The sequence below is a fragment of the Mobula birostris genome, chromosome 27 (genome assembly GCF_030028105.1).
Source record: "Mobula birostris isolate sMobBir1 chromosome 27, sMobBir1.hap1, whole genome shotgun sequence".
Taxonomy (NCBI): Eukaryota; Metazoa; Chordata; class Chondrichthyes; order Myliobatiformes; family Myliobatidae; genus Mobula; species Mobula birostris.
The window spans coordinates 25,420,661-25,445,190 of record NC_092396.1 but is presented as its reverse complement, the minus strand read 5'-3'; the positions used below and the strand labels follow the sequence as shown (position 1 = coordinate 25,445,190).

Below are 24,530 nucleotides of genomic sequence, written 5' to 3'. Positions count from 1 at the left end.
TTCATTTAAATATTTATTTTCACTTGTGTGCTCTTGCTTCATGCACGGACTACCGTTTTGGCATATAATGGGCCTCAGTCATTCAGTGATTACTCTCTTATCATTAACATGCATAAAATGATCTTGATTTCCACTGACATTTAATGCTCTCCTCCCACATTTTTATAATCCTGAAGGATGCGTACAAGGTTATGTTTTCAATATCTGCAACATGCTTGTTTTTAAATGAAACACTCAGTATCTTCTGTTATTCAAGATTCTTTGAATTTACTGCACTTGCCTCTCAGCTCTCAGAATGTTTCCCTTACATTGGATGTAGACCCACCTGCCTGTACGCCTTTCCCTAATTTGGGACCTTATTTCTGGTCTATCTTCATTCCACACTTCCTTAAAAATTACAGTGCTATGTTTTGTAACTCTAAAACTAATATATTAAAAATTAAAACAACAGGAATTCTGCAGATGCTGGAAATTTAAGTCCTGACGAAGGGTCTCGGCCTGAAACGTCGACTGTAACTCTTCCTAGAGATGCTGCCTGGCCTGCTGCGTTCACCAGCAACTTTGACGTGTGTATATTAAAAATTAACACAGGAGCCTGGGGATAAACATGTCTACTTGGTTTTTACTTTTAGCAAGACACACTCATGTGATCTGGTGTTATGTCTTATGCTATTCAAGTACTTTTACATATAACCTGTAATGAATTATGTAAACAAAGCTTAAATATATGTGCAATACCACTCAAATATAACTGAATTAAATTCACAACACTCCACCCTACTTAGTTATAAACTCCAATTCTCAAGGCATACACACACACACACACCGCAATTACTATAAACATCCACAACATAGTAAATTTTAAATTGTCCCATACAGGCCTAAATATTTAAATACTGTGGTGGCTTTGTTACTCTTGTGAGATAATGTCTTTCCCAACAAGGGGGTCACCCTGCTTGGCAAGTGAGACTTGAGGTTGTGAAACAATCTCAGATTCTGGGGCCTCCTCTGCGGTGTTTGTAGGAGTTGACTCTGGGACTGCAGGAAGTGGTTCTGACAGATCAGGACACCTTTCTTAAACAAGTGACTCTCCACTTCAAATGATCAAAGTATCATTTCCAGATGACATCAGAGCCAATCTCCACTATGTAGAAAATTGGCCAAGTTCTGTCCTTTTGATCACCCTTAGTCCCTCACCAGGACTAGTTGTTCAGGAGCAAAACAATGAACCTACTTGTTTGAGGAGCCCTCAATTTGTCTCAGCTGTTTGTCCTGCATACTCCTGAGATCAGGGTTGAGGAGATCCAAGTGAGTGTGCAAGGGACGACCCAGTAACAGTATAGCTGGTGAGTTGTTGGTTGTGGAGTGTACTGTGTTGCGATACGCAAGGAGGAAATTGGCGAGCTTCTGATTCAGTGTCAGTCTAGTGTATTTTGTTAACATCGCTCACAGTGCATTCTTTAGACCCCAGACAATTTTTTTCCACTAAGCCATTTGTAACTGCGCAGTACAATGCAGTTGCAACACATCCTATTCCATTCATTATCAGGAATGACTCACTGTTCTGCAACAAACTGCTTCATTGTCACTGACAAAGTGTTGTAGAGTACCAGTCCTTGAGAAGAGGCTTCTCAACACAGTGTGCAAGGCAGCAAGCGATGTTTGGTTTAAAGAATTCACATCTGTTGCATTATGCACTGAACCCATTATCTTACCTTTCTAAAACAGTCTTGAGATTTTGTACAGTAGATGTTCCTTTTCATCCTTACAATACCAGATAATATTGAGCACCTGGTAACAATACCAGATACAGTAATACTGAACACCTGGGTAACAATACCAGATCATACTGAGCACCTGGGTAACAATACCAGATACAGTAATACTGAGCACCTGGGTAACAATACCAGATAATACTGAGCACCCGGGTAACAATACCAGATAATACTGAGCACCTGGGTAACAATACCAGATACAGTAATACTGAGCACCTGGGTATCAATACCAGATCATACTGAGCACCCGGGTAACAATACCAGATAATATTGAGCACCTGGGTAACAATACCAGATAATACTGAGCATCTGGGTAACAATACCAGATAATACTGAGCACCTGGGCAGCCTTGCAATACCTGATCCATAGCTTCCTGCCAGAATGCAGGTGCAGATGCTACTCCAAAAATAAGCTATTATAGTGATAAAGCCCTTTGTGAGTGTGTATGGTGAGAAACACTTAGGATTATTCTTCCATCTGCAGTAGGCCTCAGCTAAGTCCACTTCATTGAGTATTTTCCTCCAGAAAGGTTTGTAAAGAAGTCCTCTATCCTGGGCAGAGGGTATTGATCTATTTTCAGTAGTAGGTTGATGGTAAAAATCACCTCAGATCCTGACAGACCCATTCTTCTTGGCTACTGAGACCACTGGCATTGCCCACGGGCTCCACTCAACCTTGGAAAGCATTCCTTCAGGCTCCATGCGATCCAGCTCATTGGCTACTTTATCACGGATGGTGTAAGGAACCGGATGTGCTTTGCAAAACTTTGTGGCATTTTCATTTAACGCCATTTTACCTTTGATATGTTTGTTTTCCATTGCATTGCCGCAGTAATGATCTTCAGCAGAGCGCACCCAGGTGCTAAACTCAGAACTCCATCGTAGAAATTAGCGACGAGGATTTATTCGGAGAACGATGCACGGAATAATCAAGTTAAGAGCTCACTTACTCGGGAGTTGAGAACACAGAACTCGATTCCAGGATTCAGTGATGAGTACTGGTCTAGCAAACCTTGCAGGGAAAATAAAACCCGTGGGGGTCAAAAACCAAAAACTAATCATTTTAAGTACGAGAAACACAGGGAAAAAGTAGTCACATAACGGGCGTCACGAAAAACAGTTACGGCTTAATTATAAAAGTAGTCATTAAACTACTCCAGGACTCGACTAAACAAGAGCGAGACAGACGGACTTGAGACAGTTACATTTCGTCCCTCACTGGACAGTCCTGGGAGTTTTCCAACAACTCGGGCCAGGTGACTTGGAAACGGCCGACCTTGCACAACATAAGCAACGCCTCTGCCTCCCACGTCTCTGTCGAGCTCCGCTGGGGTGACCTGGGTTCTTTCAAGTTGTATGAGCTCTTCTGGAGTCGACAGCGGGGATCTGCGTTGGTTATCGGATTGAGGAACCGGGGTAGGTATCATTAAATTTCGAAAACCGGTTCTCTGGGTGAACTCGCTACCTCCCTCCCTCCTTTCAGTAATACGGTCGTCGAGTCTTATAGCCATGTCCACAAATTCATCCAAATCCTCCATCTGGTCCCCGGTCGCAACAACGTATTTAAACTAGTCATTTAATCCCGTCTAAACAGAGCAACCGGAGCCTCATTGTTCCACCCGCTCAGGTGCGGAAAGCAATGGAATCGTCTGCCGCGGATCACGCTCCCTGACGCAGCTGGAGGAGTCTGCCGGCTGCCTCTGAACCCCGGCAGGATAAAAGAGAACCCGCTTCATTATTCTTAGCAATAAATTTATATCAGCAACACACGGGAGCGCTCTTCTCCCATAAAGCCGTTGCTGATTTAGGGCCCTACCCGAGCGGAGGGAAATTATATAGGGCACCTCATCCATGTCCGGGGGAACGCGGGTTGTAATTCAAAGTCAGGGAGCATTGGTTTAAGAACGCGCGGCGAGAGCCGGGGTCCTCATTCCGGGTCCGTTCCAGGCCGGCAGGCTAATTCACTCTCCACGGTAGTACAGTACTGGGAACCACACTCCATCCCCGAGGAATGTGAATCTCGCGTAGCGGCAAAGTATCTCCTAGAGAAATTACTTTTGCCGTCCAACTACCTGTCCTTGGCAGGCCAATGTCGTGCGAGGTTGTTCAATTCCCCGCTGGGTCCAGGATTGTCTGAGTCCTGCTGTAACGATCTTGAGGCGAGCGGACCTCGGTGCGAAGTAAACTCGGGGCTCCATAACAGAAACTAACGATAACGATTTATTCGGAGAGTAACAGAAGGAATAATTAAACTAAGAGTCCGCTTACTCGGGACTCGAGAACACAGAACTCGAATCCAGCACTGGCCCAGAATAACCTGGAGTAGAAAATAAAACACAGGAAACCCGTGCGGGTCAAAATCAAAACCTAATCACTTAAGAACAGGATGCAAAGGGAAACCGTATTCGCATAACGAGCGTCACGAAAACAGTGGCAACTTAACGATAAAAGTAATCATTAAATAACTCTAATATATGTTCAAGTGTGTCGAGACCTGTAGCAAACCGGTGTCCTTCGCTGATCCGGAGGGTTCATGACAGCCATCCCCGAATACTGCTGCAGCATCATCCAGTACCTTTCTAAATTCGCTTTCAATTGATTCTATTGCAGGGGGTGTGGAATGCAAATAGCGGATGGCTCTCCAATCAAGTTGTAATAGTCTGAGCCAATGCTGGCCTTCCTGTTTTCACAACATACAAGCCTAATGTGGCTTTGTTGTTGAAGTTCACTGTTAGGAATGTGATCCCCACGGGAATTATCTTCTCTGCAGTATAAGTTCTTAGTTGGATATCTGCAGGCTTCAGTTCTGTATCTTCGATATGCCATTCAAAACTCATTTTGGGGAATGACTGTAAGAGCTGAGCCAGTATGCAATTCCATTTTAATTAATTTTGCAGATCACATATGGTGTAAGCCATAGTGCTTGTCTATTGTTAGTTTACACACTGTAAACCTCACTGCTACCCAGTCAGGTGTCACACTCGTCATTATTAGATTATTCACCAACAGCATGCAGATTAGTGCTCTACTTGAAACTGCAACTTGACTTTTTATCTTTTCTGCGCAGTCCATTTATTTTTGTCTGCCTGGCATGCTCTTTGTATATGTCCTACTTTGTTGCATTTTCTGCAAGTTTCACCTTAAAACCTGCATTGTGTATGTGAGCCCCTGCCACAATGATAGCACAATTTGTTCAGGTTTCTGTTTAGACTTTGTAATCTTGTTCACATTCATTCCTGACTGCAACGCAAATGCGCCTCTGGCTGCTGTTTTAAATGTGAATTGTGCTTCAGTCAGGAGCCATTTTGGAATGTTTTCTTGTAAGATTCCAAAAACTAAATGATCTACAAGTGCGTCGTTAAGCCCATTACTGAAATGGCAATGTTCATACGACTTCTTCAATTCAGCCATGTACTCTGAAATGGACTCCCCTTCCAATGGCCGGACAAAAATAAATGGACTGCACGGAAAAGAGAAAAAGATAAAGTCAAATTGCAGTTTCAAATAGAGCACCAATCTACATGCTGTTGGTGATTCTGGTTATGAGACCTAAAATGTTTTGCAATCAACAATGGTTTCAGTTCTCAATGTTCCTACATTACTTTCATGATATCAGCAAAGCTCGTTGTAGCTGGTTTGGCTGGAGCAGTCAAGCTTCTAAGCAAATTGTATGTTTTTCTACCTATTACACTCAGTAAAACTGGCACTCACTTCTCACTGGATATTTCATTTGCTTCAAAATACTACTCAATTTGCTCAGTTTACATATTCCAGTTATCTCTTTTGCAATTGTACACTTCTATCTTTCTTTTTAAAGCTCAACTGTGTTCCTCTGCCCCTTGCAAAGAAACAGCGTGTTCTGCTTTTTTTACAAACTCAAACATCTTCCTGCACTTTAAAAAAAACTCTATCGTCTCACTGCACTTCAATAGGTAGGTAGTCATCTCAGGTTAATTTTAAAACTTACTTGTCACCACTGTTGTGTTTTATAACTCCAAAACCAATGCAAAGAAAAACATGGGGAGCTCAGGGATAAATGTGTCTGATCATTTTTACTTTTTGCGAGATATGCACATATGGTGTGGTGACATAATGATGTATGCCGTACATGTAGTTTTGTGTACAATCTGCAATTAATTATGTAAACAAGAATACTTAATGCATTTACAATATTACTTAAATATTACTGAAACATTAAATATAAAACATATAGCATTGCTATCTTATCTCCCAAAAGCCCTCCCACTATCACTTCAACTACTACAAAAATTGTAGTACTGCCATTTCCAATGAAGAGGAATATAATCTTGAGGAATAACATGCCATCTTCCAACTAGGCACCTTACAAGCCTCAGGACTCAACGAGTTCAACAATTTTAGATAAACTGCCTTTCGAGTTTGTATCAGAATAGGGTCCACACTTCTCTCTCCTCTGTCCTCATTTATCTCACTTGCACCTACCTCAGGAGTATCCCATACTGCCACAAGCCATCAACCTTCTCAGCCAGCAGCAAGTGTCACAGAGTCCACGTCGAACAAACGGCCATCTGAGCTAGTCCCATTTGCACGTGAATGGCTCATACCCAAGTCTTTTCCATTCATGTACCTATCAAGTTCATATATGTGCCTCAGCCATGTCCTCTGGCAGCTCATTTCACGAGGTGGGAAAGTTGCCCCACTCCGGTTCCCATTTAACATCTCCCCCTCACATTAAACCTATGCTCTCTTGATTCCCCAACCCTGGGAAAAACACTGCCTGCACTGCCCCTATCTATGTCCCTTGTGATTTCGTTGACCTTTATAAAAGTGTATAAATTCTCCTATGGTCCATTGAAAAAGGCCTCAACTTGCACAGCTGGTCTCCATAGCTCTTAAATCTCCTCTGTACTCTTTCCAACTGCATCTTTACTATAGGACAGGGACAACACAATATCCCAAATGCGGCCTCATGATGTAGTGCATAGCTGCAATGTAACATCCTAACTTATATGCTCAGTGCCTTGACTGATGAAAGGCAGTGTACAGAAAGCAGCCTTCACCCCTCCCTTCTATCTGTGATAATATTTCCAGGGAACCATGTACTTGGATCACCATTGGTCTCCATCCTATCACAGATAACTAATTTGTTTTCTTCACCCCGTTACTGACAATATGTCTGTTTTCTTACTTCTCCAAGTTATCCTGGATCTGAAACATGAACTGTGTACAAATGCTACCCGATTTCCAACATTCCTGTTCGTACTTAAAACTCTTATTTTGTTTAAATTGCTCCATAGTTTGCCCTTCTTTTCTGTAACATCCTCCAGCCTTGCAACATCTTCTTTAATCAGCGTTTTCAGTTTTGGCAAAGAACCCGAAACGTTAACTGTTTCTCTTTCCACGCTTCCGACCTACAAGATGTCTCCTGTATGTTTTTTTTAAAATTTCAGTGTTCCTGCGGTTGTCTGCTTCTGGACTGACTTTGCACATATCTCCTCTTCCGTATTTGCAATGATTTGTTCAGTTGTCCTTGTTTTAATCTCTAGAATTTATGCTTGACTCCTCTCTTGAAACACTTAAAAGTCCGAGATAGAAAATGCACGGGAGCTTCAGCAGGTCAGGCAGTGGAGACGTAAACAGCTAACGTCGTTATCCCTTCATCAGAATGCTTCTGGTTTTAAGTTTTTAAAGAGCTACCTTTTATTGTTACTCGTGCTAATATCTAATTTTACGTTGTTTTGCTTAAATAACTAACGACAATAGTTGTTTCGATGGAAGGCCAGCTACAAAAATTTTTTGAAGAGGGATTTAATTCAATTTAACGATACCTCTTTTATTAAAAAAAATGCATATTTCGCACAGGTAAGTGGCGATAATTACCCCGCGTTGCCATGTTTTAATGATCCAAATCGTATGAAACACAATTCGCACCAACCATCGGAACAATGTCACATTTAAAAATTTGATTTAAGGTTTCTATCGGGAGAATTCGCATGCAACAAAAACAGCGTATCTACAGTGTATATATTTAATATGCGTATTGTAAATTGTCTGAGGCTACGTCGTTATTCTGGCATATTCTACCGAATACCACATCCTTCCGTGTATCTGGTTACAGCGAGTTCTGCCCGGTTCCCACGACTAGACGCTACATTCACTGTCTCCATACCAAACACACGCAAAATCCCTACGATCGAGCAAGGACTATTTTTCTCGTTCCAGAGAAGCGCACACCCGAGCCGTCCCCGCCCACAAAGGAAGCTGCAAAACTCGCGAATTGTCACCCAGACGTGTCAACGTTGATCGGGAGCCAGCAGTGAGCTGCCGGACCCAGTTTAATTTTCAAGCAGGTAGATGCATCAAAATGCGTTATTTTTGTAGAAATGGATAGTGCATTACACGACGGGTAAGACGTCGACATTCCAGTACCCTGGGTATGCATACAGTGAATGGAGGAGGGGCGCACGTTCACGGAGTGCACAGAAACGTGAGGGTCAGTTTTTCTTTTAAAGTGGCGAGGGTGGGGGGGGAAATGAAGGGAGGCTTTGATTGACATGCGCACCCCTGGAGGGCGCGTGCGTGAAATCTCAGGTGCCTGCGCCCGTTCACGTGGCCGAGGCGGTGGAGGCACGAGCGCGAGCACCCGGCTGACCATCGCGCGCGTGGGGGTGGGGGGTTGATTCGACATCGCGTTTCAAACCGGGGGGGGGGGGTGAGAAATTCCACAGGGATGTTGGGCGCCTGCGCACTGGACGGCTGCGTTTTCGCCTCCTGACCCACTTTCCCGCCCCCCTCCCGAGCCCGGCCGCGCCGTCGCGCCCCGCCTCCCTCCACGGGTCGCCCAACTCACAACAAAACCGGGAGGCGGGAGGCAGGAGGCAGGAGCCTGGCGCGGTCCGCGCACACCCACTCTCCGCGACAACCGAGCGACCGAGGAGGCACTCGTACGACCGGACAGAGAAAGTCGCTTAAACATTGTCGAACAAAGGAAATAACCGTTATCCGTCCCATTAAAGGGCATCGAAGGAGGGAGGGGACAACCCTTCACTTACGGCGGTTCGAAATTTTTCTCTTTAATGTAATTGAGGGGAGAGAGTGAATAGAAGCCGTTTCCTTTACTCCACCCCCATCCCCATAACCTCCACCTTTACCTCCCCCTCCCCCTCGTCAGTTACTGCGGGTCGGGACTGACACCTACTCCCGGTTTAACGATTGCGTGTTTTTCCCTCTCTCTTTTTTCCTCCTCCCTCACTTTCACAGGCTGTCTTTTTCGCCCTGGGCGCCTGAGGAGGATCGGAGCCCGCGGGCGGAGAAGTGGCGCCCGCCCCTCCGTCGCTCCATCCCAGACCGTTGCCTCAGGCTGGCTCCGCTCCTCATCAATCACCGCCTCCCACTCCCCGAACACCGTCCTCTGTTAGTCTTTCCCCCTCCTCGCTCGCTCTTGGGCTGACCGTTTTGTTGTGCGAGTCATGTCCGCCCGCGTCTGGTTCGTGACAGATCGCAGGATCCTGCAGGATTACCCTCAGCAGGAGATCGAACGCGCACTCCGCCAAAAATGCGCCGAGGAGGAGGTAGAGTTTCGCATGGTCTTGATGGACGAGATAGTCATCACCATCGAGCAAGGAGCTTTGGGTATGTGAAATCCGTGTGTACCCATTCCAAAGTAATGGATCACTTGCGTTCTTATTGTACATTCTCCGAAATTTTTATCTTTATACTTTATCTGTATCCGCAGTATACACTACAGGCGCATTTCCCCATTTCAGTTCATTGCTTTCCAAACAGACTGACACCTTTTGGTGGATCAGCTTTCTCCTTTCTGTCATTACTGGTCTCCTGTAATTTGCACAGTTCAAATCTGATTGAAGTAAAACCAGAAAGTGCTGAAAATTCCTGCCAGGCAGCAACTGGGGTGGGATAAAGAAAGATAATTGACATTCCAGGGTTGTGATTTTAGTCAAAAGTGGAAAGATAATTATATTATTTAGCAGTCTTTTAAAAATTGGATGAAACTAGGATGGAAGAAGAGACTAAATGACAAAAAGAGTAATAAAACATTGCAAATTAGCTCTATTAGGTTAATAAAGAGTAAAAGAAGTGTGCAAAAAGATAAATTTGCTGCTCCCATTTTCATCTAAAATTGCTGAATTTATCATTGAGCATAAGATGCTCAGAAGTATCTGATTAGAAGACGTGCTAATTTTTTGTGCTTGATTAATTAGACAAATGTAGGTGGACCCTTGGAGTCAGGCAGAAAGCATCAGCAGTGAATCAGAATCTTAAGGTTCCATTTAAAGTAGCTTATGATCTGCAAAGTGGGTGTCCATTCTCCATTTAATCATCCTCAATATAGAGTCTGCATCATGACAACAGTAATTTGACCTGTAGTGCACTGCCCAGACTTTTCCACAGATCACTTCAACAGTTATGGGGGGTGGAGGAAGCTACTTTCGGGGAGTAGTCAAGTTAAGTAAAAATATATTGTGAAATAGGAAGACTTTTTTTTGCTTTGTGTGAATATTGAAACATGATTTTTTGAATCTCCATGTTTTATACTATTATAAAGATAATTTTTGTTCATTCCTGATGGTGCTAGCTATTTACCGTATTACTCTAATAAAGCACATTGCTTCCTCTGTGACACAAAATCTGGATGGAACACCCTGAAATTTTTTTGTAAAGTATCAAATCTGATAAAATTACTTGATGCTATTAAAATGATTGAAAAGACTTGCAGGTAATGGATTTAGTGTTTTTATTTTGAATTTACATCTTTTTCCCAAATAGTGAATGCATGTGGTTCAAAATAGAATTTAATACCACTATTAGGTGTAATGAGGTACAGATTTTGTGAAGTATGTATAGTTATTATTTTGCACAATTTTACAAATATTGAAATTTATGTCACTGTAGCTTTTAATAAATGATAAAACATGAGTTTGAATTTCTTAACAAACTAGTATTAAAATGGAAAGTTGATACACATATTGTATTTCACACACAGTGTAATTTTTGCAGCCTTGGCTGATGCAATGACAGTAATAGAAGGACACCTGTTGTTAGTGAGGATGTTTTTTTTGGGTGGGAGATGTACAGTTTGTACACTTTGCCACGTTTCATTCTGTCTGGATTAGCCAGATGATGTAAATATCAGTATAATGTCCAAACTTTAATATTGTGCCATGTGAATAGGGTTGGTTCTTTTTCTGGGAAAACCATCAGCTTTTAATGGTTCTGAAGGTTCAAACTGAACATTATTTAAGCGATCAAGTCCATCTTTCCTGTGCTCCTGGGACAGAATGCTGTGCAAGTCACAAGTAGATTGATCCAGCCACCTTTGCATTGGATGGTTTCAACAGAATCCTCCTTGGAGTTAATAAGCCTTGTGTGAATAGCAATTATGCATAAAATAGCTCCACATTATTCTAGTCAGAAACTACCAAGAATGAAGGAAATGTCATTTAGTAAAAGAGGGGATACAAAACTTGCATGTCTGACTTCAAGAAGCAATCCTTAAAAAGTTACAACATGCAGTTAACATTCTCCCGGCTCATTTCTTACCAACACTTTCTGGGACCCTATGCTCAATTGATGGCAAAGTAGGTAGGAATAGGAACCTGCATGACCCTTGAAGGGCAGAATGCAGATGAGGCAGCCTCTTTGTAAAGCCATTCAATTCGACTGTCCACTTTACTGACCTTTATTCATAATTCTTGATGCTTTTACTGATTTGAAATCTATTTGTTTTAAACATAGTGAGGAGTTCCAAATATGTACAGGTCTCTGAGCAGATTCACCAGGATCAATTTGTGCATTAAGATGGCAGTTAGGACAGGGGTATGCTTGTCCAGCAGGGAGACGTTATGACTCTGAGGACTACACTTGTAAGTGTGACCAGCTGCAACTCCTAGCTAACTGTGCTATGGAGCTAGAGCTTGATACATTAATGATCATCCAGGATGCTCAGAGCATCATGTGTAAGAGTTTCAGTGAGGTGGTTGTACCTTGCTGCAGGTAGTAGTCTTTCCACTAGGAAAGGCAGAACGGGTAGACAGAGTGCAAGATTCTCCTGTGGCCATTGCCCTTGAATGTCAGGAGAAAGCAGCAGCCAGGACAGACTCTGAGGATTAGCAGAGAAGGCTGAAGGCAGAAAGGACTATGGTGAAACAAGACTTAATAGAGAGACAGACAGGAGATTCTCTGACTGCAAGAGGAGCTCTGGAATGGTGTATTACTTACCTGCAAGGATGTCTGAGTGATTGCAGAACATTTCTCACGAAAGAGGGAGAACAGCCAGAAACCATTGTGCACAGTGGCACAAATTACATAGGTTGAAAAGGGATGAGGTCCTGTGGAGTGAATGTAACATGTTAAGAAAGAAGTTAAAAAGCAAGACCTTGAGGATAGTAATAATCTCCTTGTGCTAAGTGTTTGTAAGGGTAAGAATAGGAGGATACTGCAGATGAATGCACAGTTGAAAAGTTGGTGCAGGGGTCAGGGATTTAAATTTGTGGACCGTTGGGGTCTTGGGTGGGATAGAGATGACCTGTACAAGAGGGATGTGATGCACTTGAACTGGAGGGGTACCAGTATATTAGCAGGCAGATTTACTAGTGCTGCTAAGGGTGGCTTAAACTAGATTGGTAGGTGGGTGGGATCCAAAGCAGAAGTAAGGCAGATAGACGGCCAGAAATGAGAAAGAATTCAGTGACCGTAAGATCAGTAGACATGCCAAGCAGTAGCATGGCAGGGAGTGAGGAAAGACTCTGATGAAATTATATTTATTTCAATGCAAGAAGCTTGACAACTAAGATGGATGAACTCAAGGCATGCATAGCTCTATTGGACTGCCATATTATAACATCTTCAGAAACATGGATAAAGGAGAGACTGGACTGGCAGCTAAATTTATGTGGATATGAGTCCTTTAGGTGAGTATATTTAAAGAACAGGTTGATAGGTTCTTGATTAGTAAGAGCGTTAAAGGTTATGGGGAAAAGGCAGGAGAATGGGGTTGAGAAGGATAATAAATCAGCGATGAAGAAATAGTGGAGCAAACTAAATGGGCCAAATAGCCTAATTCTGCTCCTAGTCTTGTGTTTTATTGTGGGATAGAGGAGGAGAAAAGAGAGGAAAGGGAGTTGCATTTCTGATTGAGAACATCATGATAGTGGTCCAATATAAAATTACTGAGAGATCATCAAGTGGCTTTGTGTGGAGCTGAGAAGGGGGAGACCACCTTGTTGGGGTTGTACTAGAGGCCCCCAAATAGTCAATGAGAATTAGAGGAACTAATGTGCAGGTTGATTGTAGACACTCATAAGCATAACACGGTTGTCAGAGTAGAGGATTTTAACTTCCTTGATTATAGACTGGGACTGCCATCGTGCTAAGGGCTAAGATGAGGTGAAATTTATTAAATGAGTTTGGGAAGTTTCCTCATGCAAGATTTTGATGGCCCCATGTGGGAGAGGGTAAAACTTTACCTACTTTTGGGAAATGGGGCAAGACAAGTCACTGAGGTGTCAGTGGGAATGGACTTTGAGACCAGTGTCCATAGTTCTATTAATTTTAAATTAGTTATGAAAAGTAACAGATCTGGTCCATAACTTAAAGTTCTAAATTTGGGCAAGGCAAATATTGACGGAATTAGACAGGAACTTCAAAAATTGATTGCAGTAAGTTGTTTTGAGGCAAAGGGGCATCGGGCATTGGGAGGCTTTTAAAAATAAGATTTTGAGAATTCAAAATATGGATGTTTGTTGGAGTGTAAGGCAAGCCTGGCAGAAGTTGGGTACCTGGATAACAAGGGATATTGAGGCTTTGATCAGAATTAAGGAGGATCCATGAGTCAGGTATAAGCAGCTGAAGTCAAGTGAATCCCACCTGGAGTACAGGGTTATAATATTTTTAAGGCATCAGACCGCAAGACCCTACAGAGGGTAGCAAAAACCACCGAGAGGATCACTGGGGTCTCCCTTTCCCTACTTGAGACATTTACAAGGAGCCTTGTATACAAAGGGCCTGAAGCATATTTAAGGAACCCTGCCACCCATTCCACAATCTCTTTGACCCACAACTTCCAGGAAGGAAGTACAGGAGCATCAGGACTGGACTGCCAGACTGGTAACAGTTGTGAGACTAATGAAACATCCTGCCACCATTGGAGTCTTGTCACTAGGACACGGAGCTGTTTACTGTCACCTGTGCTGTGCACTACCTGCACTTTGAATTATATTTTATTAACTTGTGGTAATATTTTCCTTTGTGTTATGTGTGATGTATATTTTGTGGGTGTACTGTGGTCTGGAGAGTACAGTCAGATGACAATAAATGAACAAAATCAGAAAGGCTAAAGGGGGCATGATAGAGCTTTAGCAGACAAGATTGAGAAATCAAATTGATTTTAAGTACATAAAGATAGAAAGAGACTATGGAGACAAATAGAGCCCCATCAAGGACCAAAGTGGACATCTTTGTTGGAGTCACAGGAGATGGGCAAGGACGCAAATGAGCATTTCTCCTATTTTTACTGTGGATAAGGACATAACTTGAGATGGTTAATGGAAGTCTTGGGTGGTAATCTGCAGTAAAATGGAGAAGGTGTTGGATGTCTTAAACTTAAAAGGTAGATAAATCTCCAAAGCCTGATTAGTTACTTCCAATAACCCTGTGAAACTATAGTGCAGATTGTGGTAGCTGTAGCTGAATGTATCATCATTAGTGATGGGTGAAATGCTGGAGGGCTTGGTTAATGTGCACAGACTTTTTCACAGGCTTGGGGAATTGATAACTGGAGGACATAGATTCAAGGTGAGAAAAACAAGATTTAATAGGAACCTCAGGGGCAACTTTTTCACCTAGACTCAGAGGTCATTATAACCATATAACAATTACAGCATGGAAACAGGCCATCTCGGCCCTTCTAGTCGTGCCGAACTCTTACTCTCACCTAGTCCCACTGACCTGCACTCAGCCCATAACCCTCCATTCCCTTCCTGTCCATATAGCTGTCCAATTTAACTCTAAACGACAATATCGAACCTGCCTCTTCCACTTCTGCTGGAAGCTCGTTCCACACAGCTACCACTCTGAGTAAAGAAGTTCCCCCTCATGTTACCCCTGTATGGACTGAGATACCAGAGGAAGAAGTTCAGGCAGGTTCATGAACAACAATTAAAAGGTACTTGGATAGGTACATGGATTGGAAGGGTTTAGAAGATATGGGCCCTTACCAATGTTATCTTTCTGCTTGAACCTCCAGCCTGATAAACTTAATAGCTTCTGAGTAGCAGCTGTGCTAATTTAGCTGTAAACTGTACCTCCTTGTTACCTCTTTCTTCACTTTGATCCCCTTGCGAGCATGTCTTCAAAACATCTTTCAGATCAGACCAGAAATTTTCCAAAATTTTTTTACCTTAGCTCACTGGCCTGTAATCACTCAGCTATCTTTGCTGCCCTTCTCAGATACATAAACAACATTGTCTATTCTGCAGTCTTGTGGTACCTCAATGAAGATGAAAAAATCTTCATCAGGGTATCAACGGTCTCCTCCCTTGCTTCCTGTAACTAGTATCCTGGGATAGATCTCAACCAACCCTGGGGATTTGTCTATACTCATGCATTCACGACATTTGATACCTCCCTTTCTTAATACTGACTTGCTACGGACCATTAACATACACTTCTTTGAACTCACTATCATCTATGCTCTTCTCCTTGGTGAATATGGATGAGAAATATTCACTTTGGACGTTGCCCATATTACCTGGCTCCACAAATAGATTATCCATTTGGTATCTATTGGTACCCATATTTCCTGGTTATCCACTTGCTCCTAGTATACTTATATCTTGGGATTTTCCTTTTTTTTTGCCAAGGATATTTCATGATCCTGTTGGCCTGGGGTGAACAATCTCTAAATTTTCTTGAAAACTCCCATTTGTCAGATCTCATTTTACCTGCAAGTATCTGCTCCTAGTCTGTTTTTTGTCAGGTTCAAGTTTGGAGCATGCCTTATGAGAATAGGTTGAGTGAACTTGGCCTTTCTCCTTGAAGTGACAGAGGATGAGAGGTGACCTGATAGGTGTTTAAGATGATGAGGCATTGATCGTGTGGATAGCCGGAGTCTTTTTCCCAGGACTGAAATTGGGGCATAGTTTTACGGTGCTTGGAAGTAGGTACAGGGGGAATGTCAGAGATAAGTTTTTCCACACATTTGTGGGTGTGTGGAATGCACTGGCAGCGATGGTGGTAGAGGCAGAATCATAGGGTTTTTAAGAGATTCTTAGATAGATACATGGAGCTTGGAAAAAAAGAGGGCTATGTGGTAGGGAAATTCTAGGCAGTTTCTAGAGTAGGTTACATGGTCGGCACAACATTGTGGGCTGAAGTGCCTGTAATGTGCTGTAGATTTCTATGTTCTCTGTCCACTCTTGAGCTATTGAAATCATCCTTCCCGCTTCCGCCCCTCACCAAACTTCAGGACCTTGACTTGCGGACCAATCTTATCACTTATCGTAACAGACTTGACATCTGCAGAATTATGGTCACTGTTCCAAAGTTCTCCTTTGTTGACACTTCCACTACCTGCCAGTTTCATTTCTCAAGGTAGTTGAGTACTAGCCCACCTCTATTTACAAGCTGTCGAGCTTGTGCATATTCCATCTTCCCCACAACAGGTTTCCAGTGACTTGAGACATTTCCTTTATGCCATTTCTTCAGTCATATAGCCATCTGCTCTTTTCTGTTGAATGCATAGGTGTGGTTGAGCAGTAGTATGAATGCCTGTAAAACTCTATAATAAAGCCAAATACCTGTTGTAGGTGTGAATGCATACTTGTGTTTGGTTGATACTTCAGATTCGTGTAGCAGCAAAACTTGTGTGCCTGCATTATTTAAAGTAGGAGACAATCTCATTTTCAGAAGCTTTTCTTCAGGGATCTTTGCAGCCACATGGCGTTTCACTTCTTACTGTGTATTTACAAAAATAAAGTGTGGCTCAACTGGTAAAAGTGAGAAACTTTCATGTATGATAAATGTGACTTTTGCATTTACACATGGAAAGGGCATTTGGCTAGATTGGGTTATAAAAAATTAATAGAGTGAATTCCAGTTAATTGGGACCAGTACATTTTGGCCCAATTAAGCGGATGCCCCAATTAGTCAAAGTTTCATGGAAATAGTTAAAAAGGTGTTTTTTTAAAAAAAGACAAACTAATATTTATCTCAGTAACAAATTATGTATTTAACTGAAATACAGAACAAATTAAAACATTAAAACAGTGCTATTGTACTATAAAACTGTTCAGATTAAGCACCCCTTATCCAAAAATTCAAAAACCTCTGAAATTTGAAATTCTTTTGCGCGCTGACGTGATGTCACAGATGGAAAATTCCACAAGGCGCTGGGAAGGTTTCCAGGTGATGCGCAAGTCTCTGCACACCACAGATAGTTTTGAGAATTGACTTTGCATACCCTTAATGTGACCCTGTTTTCAACGGTCATTGTAGCCAGGCCTTCATGCATTACTCACAGTGATTACCATGTGTTATGTGCTTATTCTCTGCTCTGTGCAATGAATATATTGTTGATCATGTCAAAAAGGCCTGCAGTTATCTCCATGGGTAATAGTGAAAAGGAAGAGGGAAAAACTTTGGAAAAACTTGACAGTGGTGTAAGTGTGAAGCATCTGATAGGAGTATGGTATTGGAGCGACCACCATCTACAACTTTAAGAAACAAGGAGAAACTCTTAAAATTCTATGTTAAAATTAATGAGAAGTTAATGAGAACACTGCATAAAGTGAAGAATGAAGATCTTATTGTGTATTGAAAGAGTGGATTTGTTAGTGTCAGAGTGAACGTATGCTGCTTAATGGTAAGCTGATCGTGAAACAAGCACAAATCTATCATAACGAATTGAAGATTAAAGTTAATTGTGACTATTCAGCAGACTAGTTGCAGAAATTTAAGAAAAGGCATAGCATTAAATTTTTAAGGATTTATGATGATAAAGTGCTGATCACAAAGCTGCTGAGAAATTAAAGGGCTATGGTGATGTACATTCATAACAGAACAAGAAATCTTGTCAGTTTATAAAATCAAAGAACGATTGCTTTGACAAAAACCCTTGTTAATGAGGCAGACAACACTGGAAGAAGCATTTTAAAAAGTTGTCCAGCACAGTGCCTCCTTATCCCGAGAGCATTCACTTCCAGGTCCCTCAGCTGTTTCTGATGTTCCATCTCACAGTGTCAATGATGGTGTACCTCCTCCCTTATGTTTCTCAGACCTGATGTTGTAGTGTTTGATGCTGCATTTAGGGTATATGTATGTGCTTCAGGGTGTATGTATAAGGTGTGTGTGTGTATGTACACACATATATGTATGAAGCACTTGCAGCCCCAAACCTTTTGGCTAAGGCTCAACCTGTATTAGTTCCTAAGTTATTGTTGGAATTTATGCAGTGTACGCTGCCACGTTCTTTTGACTATAGATGAACAAAATTAGCTCAGACACCTAGTGTAGATAATGGACTGGTTTCATACAATGCTTTCGACAATTGCATCCTCCAAATCTTTATTTTCATTGTAACATTAAAGATGATTCTCAATAGCTCAATTCTTCATAATTTCTAAATTGTTGAAGTATGAAATAGTTTAATTTTCACTCCCAGCAGTTTCTGGCATCTCTAAGCCTTAATGTTTGAAACCGCAGTGAGTAAAACAGTTCTGATTTTTCTCACCAACTATCAGTGACAAAAATCACTTTTTTGAGCAAACACAAGCACAGTGGTGTAGTGGCTAATAACCACACAAGTGCACATGAAAGACACTAGTTGGAAACCGTTTGACAACAATCTCCTGTCCACATTAAGTGGCATAGTGTCCCAAGTAAACTAAGGGAATCCCAGCTATTTTTCATGATTAGTTTTTATTCTTCAAGAGCTGTTCCAAATAAGTGGTTGCCTCGATTAACTGATGGCCCGATTAACTGATGGCCCAATTAACTGGAATCCACTATTTCCTGAAAAAAAATGCTAATATAGAAAATGTTAATTTCTGAAACCAAATAGCATTAATAGCAATGTTTTAAATGGGCTGTAACAAATAAACTTTATTTCAGTATATAGTTTCTGAAATAGGGCAAGGAAATTACTAACACTCTATTGATGCTGGAAAAAAATACTGAAAGAATTTCCAGGTCACTAATCTTCATGGCAGTACAGTGCTTGGAAATGAAAGCAGGTAGATTGAATATGTGAAACAGCAGATGCATTGGAAGTTTGTTAACAATCAAAAGGTTCTGATTATATAAGTTTATGCTGACTTCAAATCTGAGTTCAGTCATGAAATGATGCTACAGTGGAGAAGGCAATTTGATCCATTTTTACCTGTGCTGGATCATTGACGGAACCGCACAGTTGATCCTGTTTCCCAATTATCTGATTTTTTTTTCACTGTCAAGTGCTTTGAAACACCCTAGTGGAAATCTTGTCATGACTCAGTATTTCAAAGTTTTTATTGTGTTTTGACAGTGTAGTTGAATCTACTTTTGTTACGTTTTAAGGCAATGAATTCCAGGTCATTGCCTAGTGTATAAAACATTTTCCCATGTGTTGCCTCTGGTTCTTTGTCAGCCGTCTTTAATTCTGTGTCAATTGATTATTAAGATCCCTGTCATTGGAAACTTGCTTCCTTCCTATTTAGATAGGTATATTACTTGCTATACTCCCATAGAAATAGAAGTATAGAATACAAATTCCAATAAGTTGTGCTAAACCAGCTGCAAACTGGTTACATCAATTGCTGAACATTATTCCCTAAAAAGCAGGCAAAATTAAAAGGAAAACAACAGGAATTCTGCAGATGCTGGAAATTCAGGCAACACACATAAAAGTTGCTGGTGAACGCAGCAGGCCAGGCAGCATCTCTAGGAAGAGGTGCAGTCGACGTTTCAGGCCGAGACCCTTTGTCAGGACTAACGAGTTAATGAGTTAGTCCTGACGAAGGGTCTCAGCCTGAAACATCGACTGCACCTCTTCCTAGAGATGCTGCCTGGCCTACAAAATTAAAAGGAATAGGTTTGTATCAATAGATGAAGTTTCATAATTAAATGGATAGACTGGGGAAACTAGGGTTGTTCTCTTTGGAGACTAACAAGATCTGTGTGTGTTTTTTGTTGCAAAGATTATCTATATTAACTAAGAGAATCTGTTTGCCGTAGTTAAAAGGTGATAACCAGAGAGACAAAATTAATGTGATTGACAAAAAAAGACCAAAGGGAACATTCACAAACTACTTGAGCAATAAGTGCTTAGGATTTGGACTGATTAAGTAGTAATAATTGCATTAAAATAAATAAATTAACATGGAATTGACCCCTGGAAAGTGCAGAGGAATGTAATGATATTCTATTTGCTATTGCTTTTGAATCTCGTCACTAAGCTCCAAGACTTTGGCTTCGATACCTCCATATGCAACTGAATTATAGATTTCCTCACCGGCTGAGCCTAGTTTGAACAGATTGGTAAAAATATCTCCACACTCACAATCTGCACAGTTACAGCATAGGGCTGTGTACATCCAGCTTTATTCACTTTATTCTTAGGATTGTGCAATTAAGTACAGCTCCAATGTTGTATTTGTTTGCTGATAACATCTGTTGTTAACCAAATCAAGGATGGCAATGAATCAGCATATAAAAGTAGGATTGAAAGTCTGGTTGAGTACTGCCACAACCACCACCCAATGTCAGCTAAACCAAAGGAAGACCAAGCCGTAGGTCCAAGAGCCAGTTCAAATTAGAGAAACCTAGGTGAAAGGGTTAGTGGTTTAAAATTCCTTGGCATCAAGATACCAGTTCAAGCTTATTGTCATTCAACATGTACAGCGAAACAAAACGTTTCTCTGGGACCAAGGTGCAAAACAACAGTACGTGTATCAAATATGGCATATAAAATAATGTTAACCCAATAATATTAACTGATAATAGTCTGCATATGTAAAAGTAGATATAAAGTAGTTAAATATACAACAGTATAATGTGACTGTGCTGTCATAATGTGTACTGGGTGGCAGCCAGCCAATCTCTCACCCTGGGGGACGAAGCTGTTACCAGCAGAACTGTCCTTGTTCTTGTACTGCAGTGCTTCCTTCCTGACAGTAGGAGGTCAAAGAAATTATGGGATGGATAGATGTGGTCCTTCACAATGCTGAGGGCTCTGCGAACTCTGCACTTCTGGTGTGTGTCCTGTATGGGCGTGGTGAGAGAGACCCCAGTGATTCAGCAGTCCTCACAATCCATTGCAGGGTCTTGCGATCAGATGCCTTGGAATTCCCACACCAAACGATGATAACAGCAGGTCAGGACACTCAATGGTGCTCTGGTAGAATGTGGGTGGAGAGACTCACTTGCCTCAATCCCCTCAGGAAGTGGAGACGCTGCAGTTTTTTCTTGACTAAAGAGGAGGTGTTAAGGGACTGTGATATTGTCCATGATGTGCACTCCAGGAACTTGGTGCTCCTGGCCCTCCATGGAGGAGGTGTTCATGTGCAGTAGGGAGTGGCCAGATGCCACCTTCCTGAAGTTCACAATCATCACTTTGAGACTGAAGTTTATTGTGTTCACACCGGCCTACAAGCCATTCCACCTCCTTTCTGTATGCCAGCTCATCATTGTTGCTGATAAGGCTAACCACAGTTGTGTCATCAGTGAACTTAATGATATTTTTAGAGCTGAATCTAGTAGTGCAGTTGTACATCAGCAGTGTGAGCAGCAATGGCCTGGGGATATCAGTGTGATGGAACTAAAGACGTCAGATGTCTCTCTGGAGGATCTGTTCTTTGACCAGCTCGTAAGTATCACAAAGAAGCCTCTCTTGGAAGTTTGCGTAGATTCAACATTTCTCCAAAAACATTAATAGCTGCACAGAGCAGAGTATCCTTAGCTGGTTGCACCATGACTTGGATGGAAATTCCCGTGCTCAGGAATGGAAAAGGCTACAGAAAGTGGTGGATTCAGCCCAGTCCATCACAAGCAAAACCCTCCTCACCATTGAGTACACTTACATGGAATACTGTCACAAAAAAACAGCGTCTATCATTAAAGACTCCCACCATCCAGGCCATACCCTCCTCTAGCTACTACCATTAGGCAGGAGTTCCAGTAGCTTTAGGTCTCACAACACCAGGTTCCGGAACTGTTTTTATTCTATAACCATTAAGCTCCTGAACCAACGCGGATAACATCATTCACCACTATGAACTGGTTCTGTGACCTACAGACTCTCATTTTTAAGAACTCTACAACTCATCTTCTCAGTATTGGTTTCATTTAGAGTTTTCCAATTTTGCACATTGGTTGTTTGGCAATCTTTGTTTATGTATAGTATATTGTAAAATTTTATTGTAATTTTTCTGTAAATGCCTGCAAGAAAATGAATCTCAAGGTAGTATATGGTAACATGTATGTCATTTGATAATTAATCTACTTTGAACTTTGCTGATGTTCTCTATTGACCATGTCACACAATACATAGAAATGAATATATATTGCATTACGACACATACAGTACGCAATAGTGGTTTGTAGACTAAATATTTGGTCTGTTTGATTGGATAGTTGAAACATACAATTTACTGTATCTTGAATTCCTGGATCATATATGCTGGTTGCTTCCTGTGGTTTAAAAAAACTTTCAGTTACAATATTCATTTGCCCCACCTTGATTTCTTTGCTATGAACTATCATTAAGCATTTCTTTTTCATTAATGTTTGAAGATGGAGACTTTTTATTTAGAACGTTTTGCTATCTCAGGATGACTTAGCAGTTTAAATTTTAACCAATGATTCTTAAAAATTATAGTTGCTGTTGTTGAAAGCATGGCAGCTAGTTTAGGTACAATGAGTAGCAGGTTATGATGATATGATTTTAGTTCTAAAGTAAATATAGGCCAAGATACTGGAATAAATTGCTTTTAGTAGGATTAGTGCCATGGGATCCTTTGCATTCATCTTGGAGAGTAGGTGGAACCTCGATTTAATCACCAAAAAGTATCATAATCAACTTGGCAGCATTCTTTCATAACACCACTGAAATGTCAATTTAGTTTATCCACTGAGGTCTCTGGGATGGAGGTTGGTTCCAATGCAAGAAGGGGCTGATTTAAGAATGATGTAATATTGATCACAAGGATATTTAGGGCATATTAACTTTGAAAATAAAATGCTTTTGATGATTAAAATTAAAAATGCGGTTGACTCGGTATTGAATATTGTATCCCATATTCTGTTGTGTTAGCAGTGAATCAGAAAGGTTCCTTTTTGAAATATTTCAGATAAAATGGTTATAAGCATGTGTCTTGTATAAATTAACATATAGAAAAATATATATAAACTTATAACCATGTTTGAAATTCAGAATCTTAACTGGAAGGAGTCTGTCATGTACAAAAATTAAATTTCTCTCAGAACTACTTTTTATAATTCAATCTTAGTTTGTATGCCAAATACATGTTCACTTTAACATGTATTGAGTGTTTAAAGCATGGTACCTAGTGGGTTATTTTTGCTTGCTTGTTTTCATTTTTCTAAAGAATAAAGTAAAAATTTGCATGGGGGTCTAAGTCTGAACCTGGGATTTAGCACACTGAGGAATTATGGCCAAGAATTATTTTAGTCTTATGACTAAATATGAATTCAACCAAAGACAAAATTCCACCCCAATCTTTTTCTGAAGGTGCTAAGTGGTTGCTGCATTATCAACCCTGGTTTCATTGAAGTCAATGAAACCCAACGTCGAGAGAAGAGTACAACGGGGAAGGCCAATACTCCAGCATTCCTGTAGTGCTAACGACCAGAGAGACAATTCTATGCACCAGGTATTGACTTAAATAATTAAAACCTTCTTGCTCTCTCATGATTTTGTGACTTTTGATTTAACTTTTGCTGCATTTAAGACAAAACTAGAATAGGAAAACATTCTCAAGGCTTGAATCGTGCATCATATGTACATAAGTTCTTTCTTTGTCTATGTGAGTACAGCATGTTACTTCTGTTTCTGACCTGATTTCAATCTGAGTCATTGTGGAAACAAGTTTTAGTTGTATATTTTTAATTTGTGAAAATGAACTTGGTAAAAGAGACAGTAAAATCCATATCTGAAATTTTAAAACCGTTTATATTGACTTCTATTTGTTCAGTTGTTTAATTCAGGAATCTGTTCCTTCCAGGTTTAAGTCATTCTGAAATTGCGTTGAATCCTCCAGCCATTTTATTTGTTGAATGGTCTTGATGTGTTTGTTGGCATTAACCAAACCTGCAGGCTGCTTTTAAATTAGCTTTGAGGTTTTTTTCAGATTTGTGTAAATCTTCAGCAAGATTTTGTCTTTTCCACACTTATAAATTTAAAAATTTTTCTCTTCTACTTCATGAATGTTTTGCAGTGAATTTCATAGAACAAAATAGTGGCTTGTGTTTTCAAAGCACGAGTTGCATGCTGAAAGCTTGGAATTGGAATGGGCTTATTATCAGATGTATTGAGACAGCAAAAAGCTTGGCTTGATCTGTTCATGCAGATCGGATCATAGTTTGCAGAATAAAGGGTAACAGCTAGAGAAGGTGGAGAGCAGGTAAACAAAGTGTGAGATCATAATGAGGGGGGATTGATATTTTGCTTTCTTAAAAGTATGAAGGTAAGATACTGAAATTGGAAATATAAACAATTGCTGGAAATATACAGGAGGCATGGCAGTGTCTGTGAAGAACAAAATA

The 24,530-nt window shown here is 41.0% G+C and overlaps 1 protein-coding gene across 5 annotated transcripts in view; it reads left to right on the top strand.

Moving 5' to 3' along the window:
• Positions 1-3,104: 3,104 nt before the first annotated feature.
• The window catches only part of rimkla (ribosomal modification protein rimK-like family member A), an 80,849-nt gene continuing 59,423 nt past the window's right edge, over positions 3,105-24,530 (top strand). For 2 of the 5 annotated variants that reach the window (XM_072245158.1, XM_072245153.1), the window contains exons 1-2: positions 8,484-8,810; positions 9,015-9,386. In XM_072245158.1, coding sequence (XP_072101259.1) covers positions 9,224-9,386 — 163 coding nt within the window. In that variant the 5' untranslated portion in view covers positions 8,484-8,810; positions 9,015-9,223. Of the gene's footprint in view, positions 3,192-7,933; positions 8,105-8,167; positions 8,248-8,483; positions 8,811-9,014; positions 9,387-24,530 lie in introns of those variants that run through there. The other 3 variants (XM_072245154.1, XM_072245155.1, XM_072245157.1) reach the window with 3 other exon arrangements.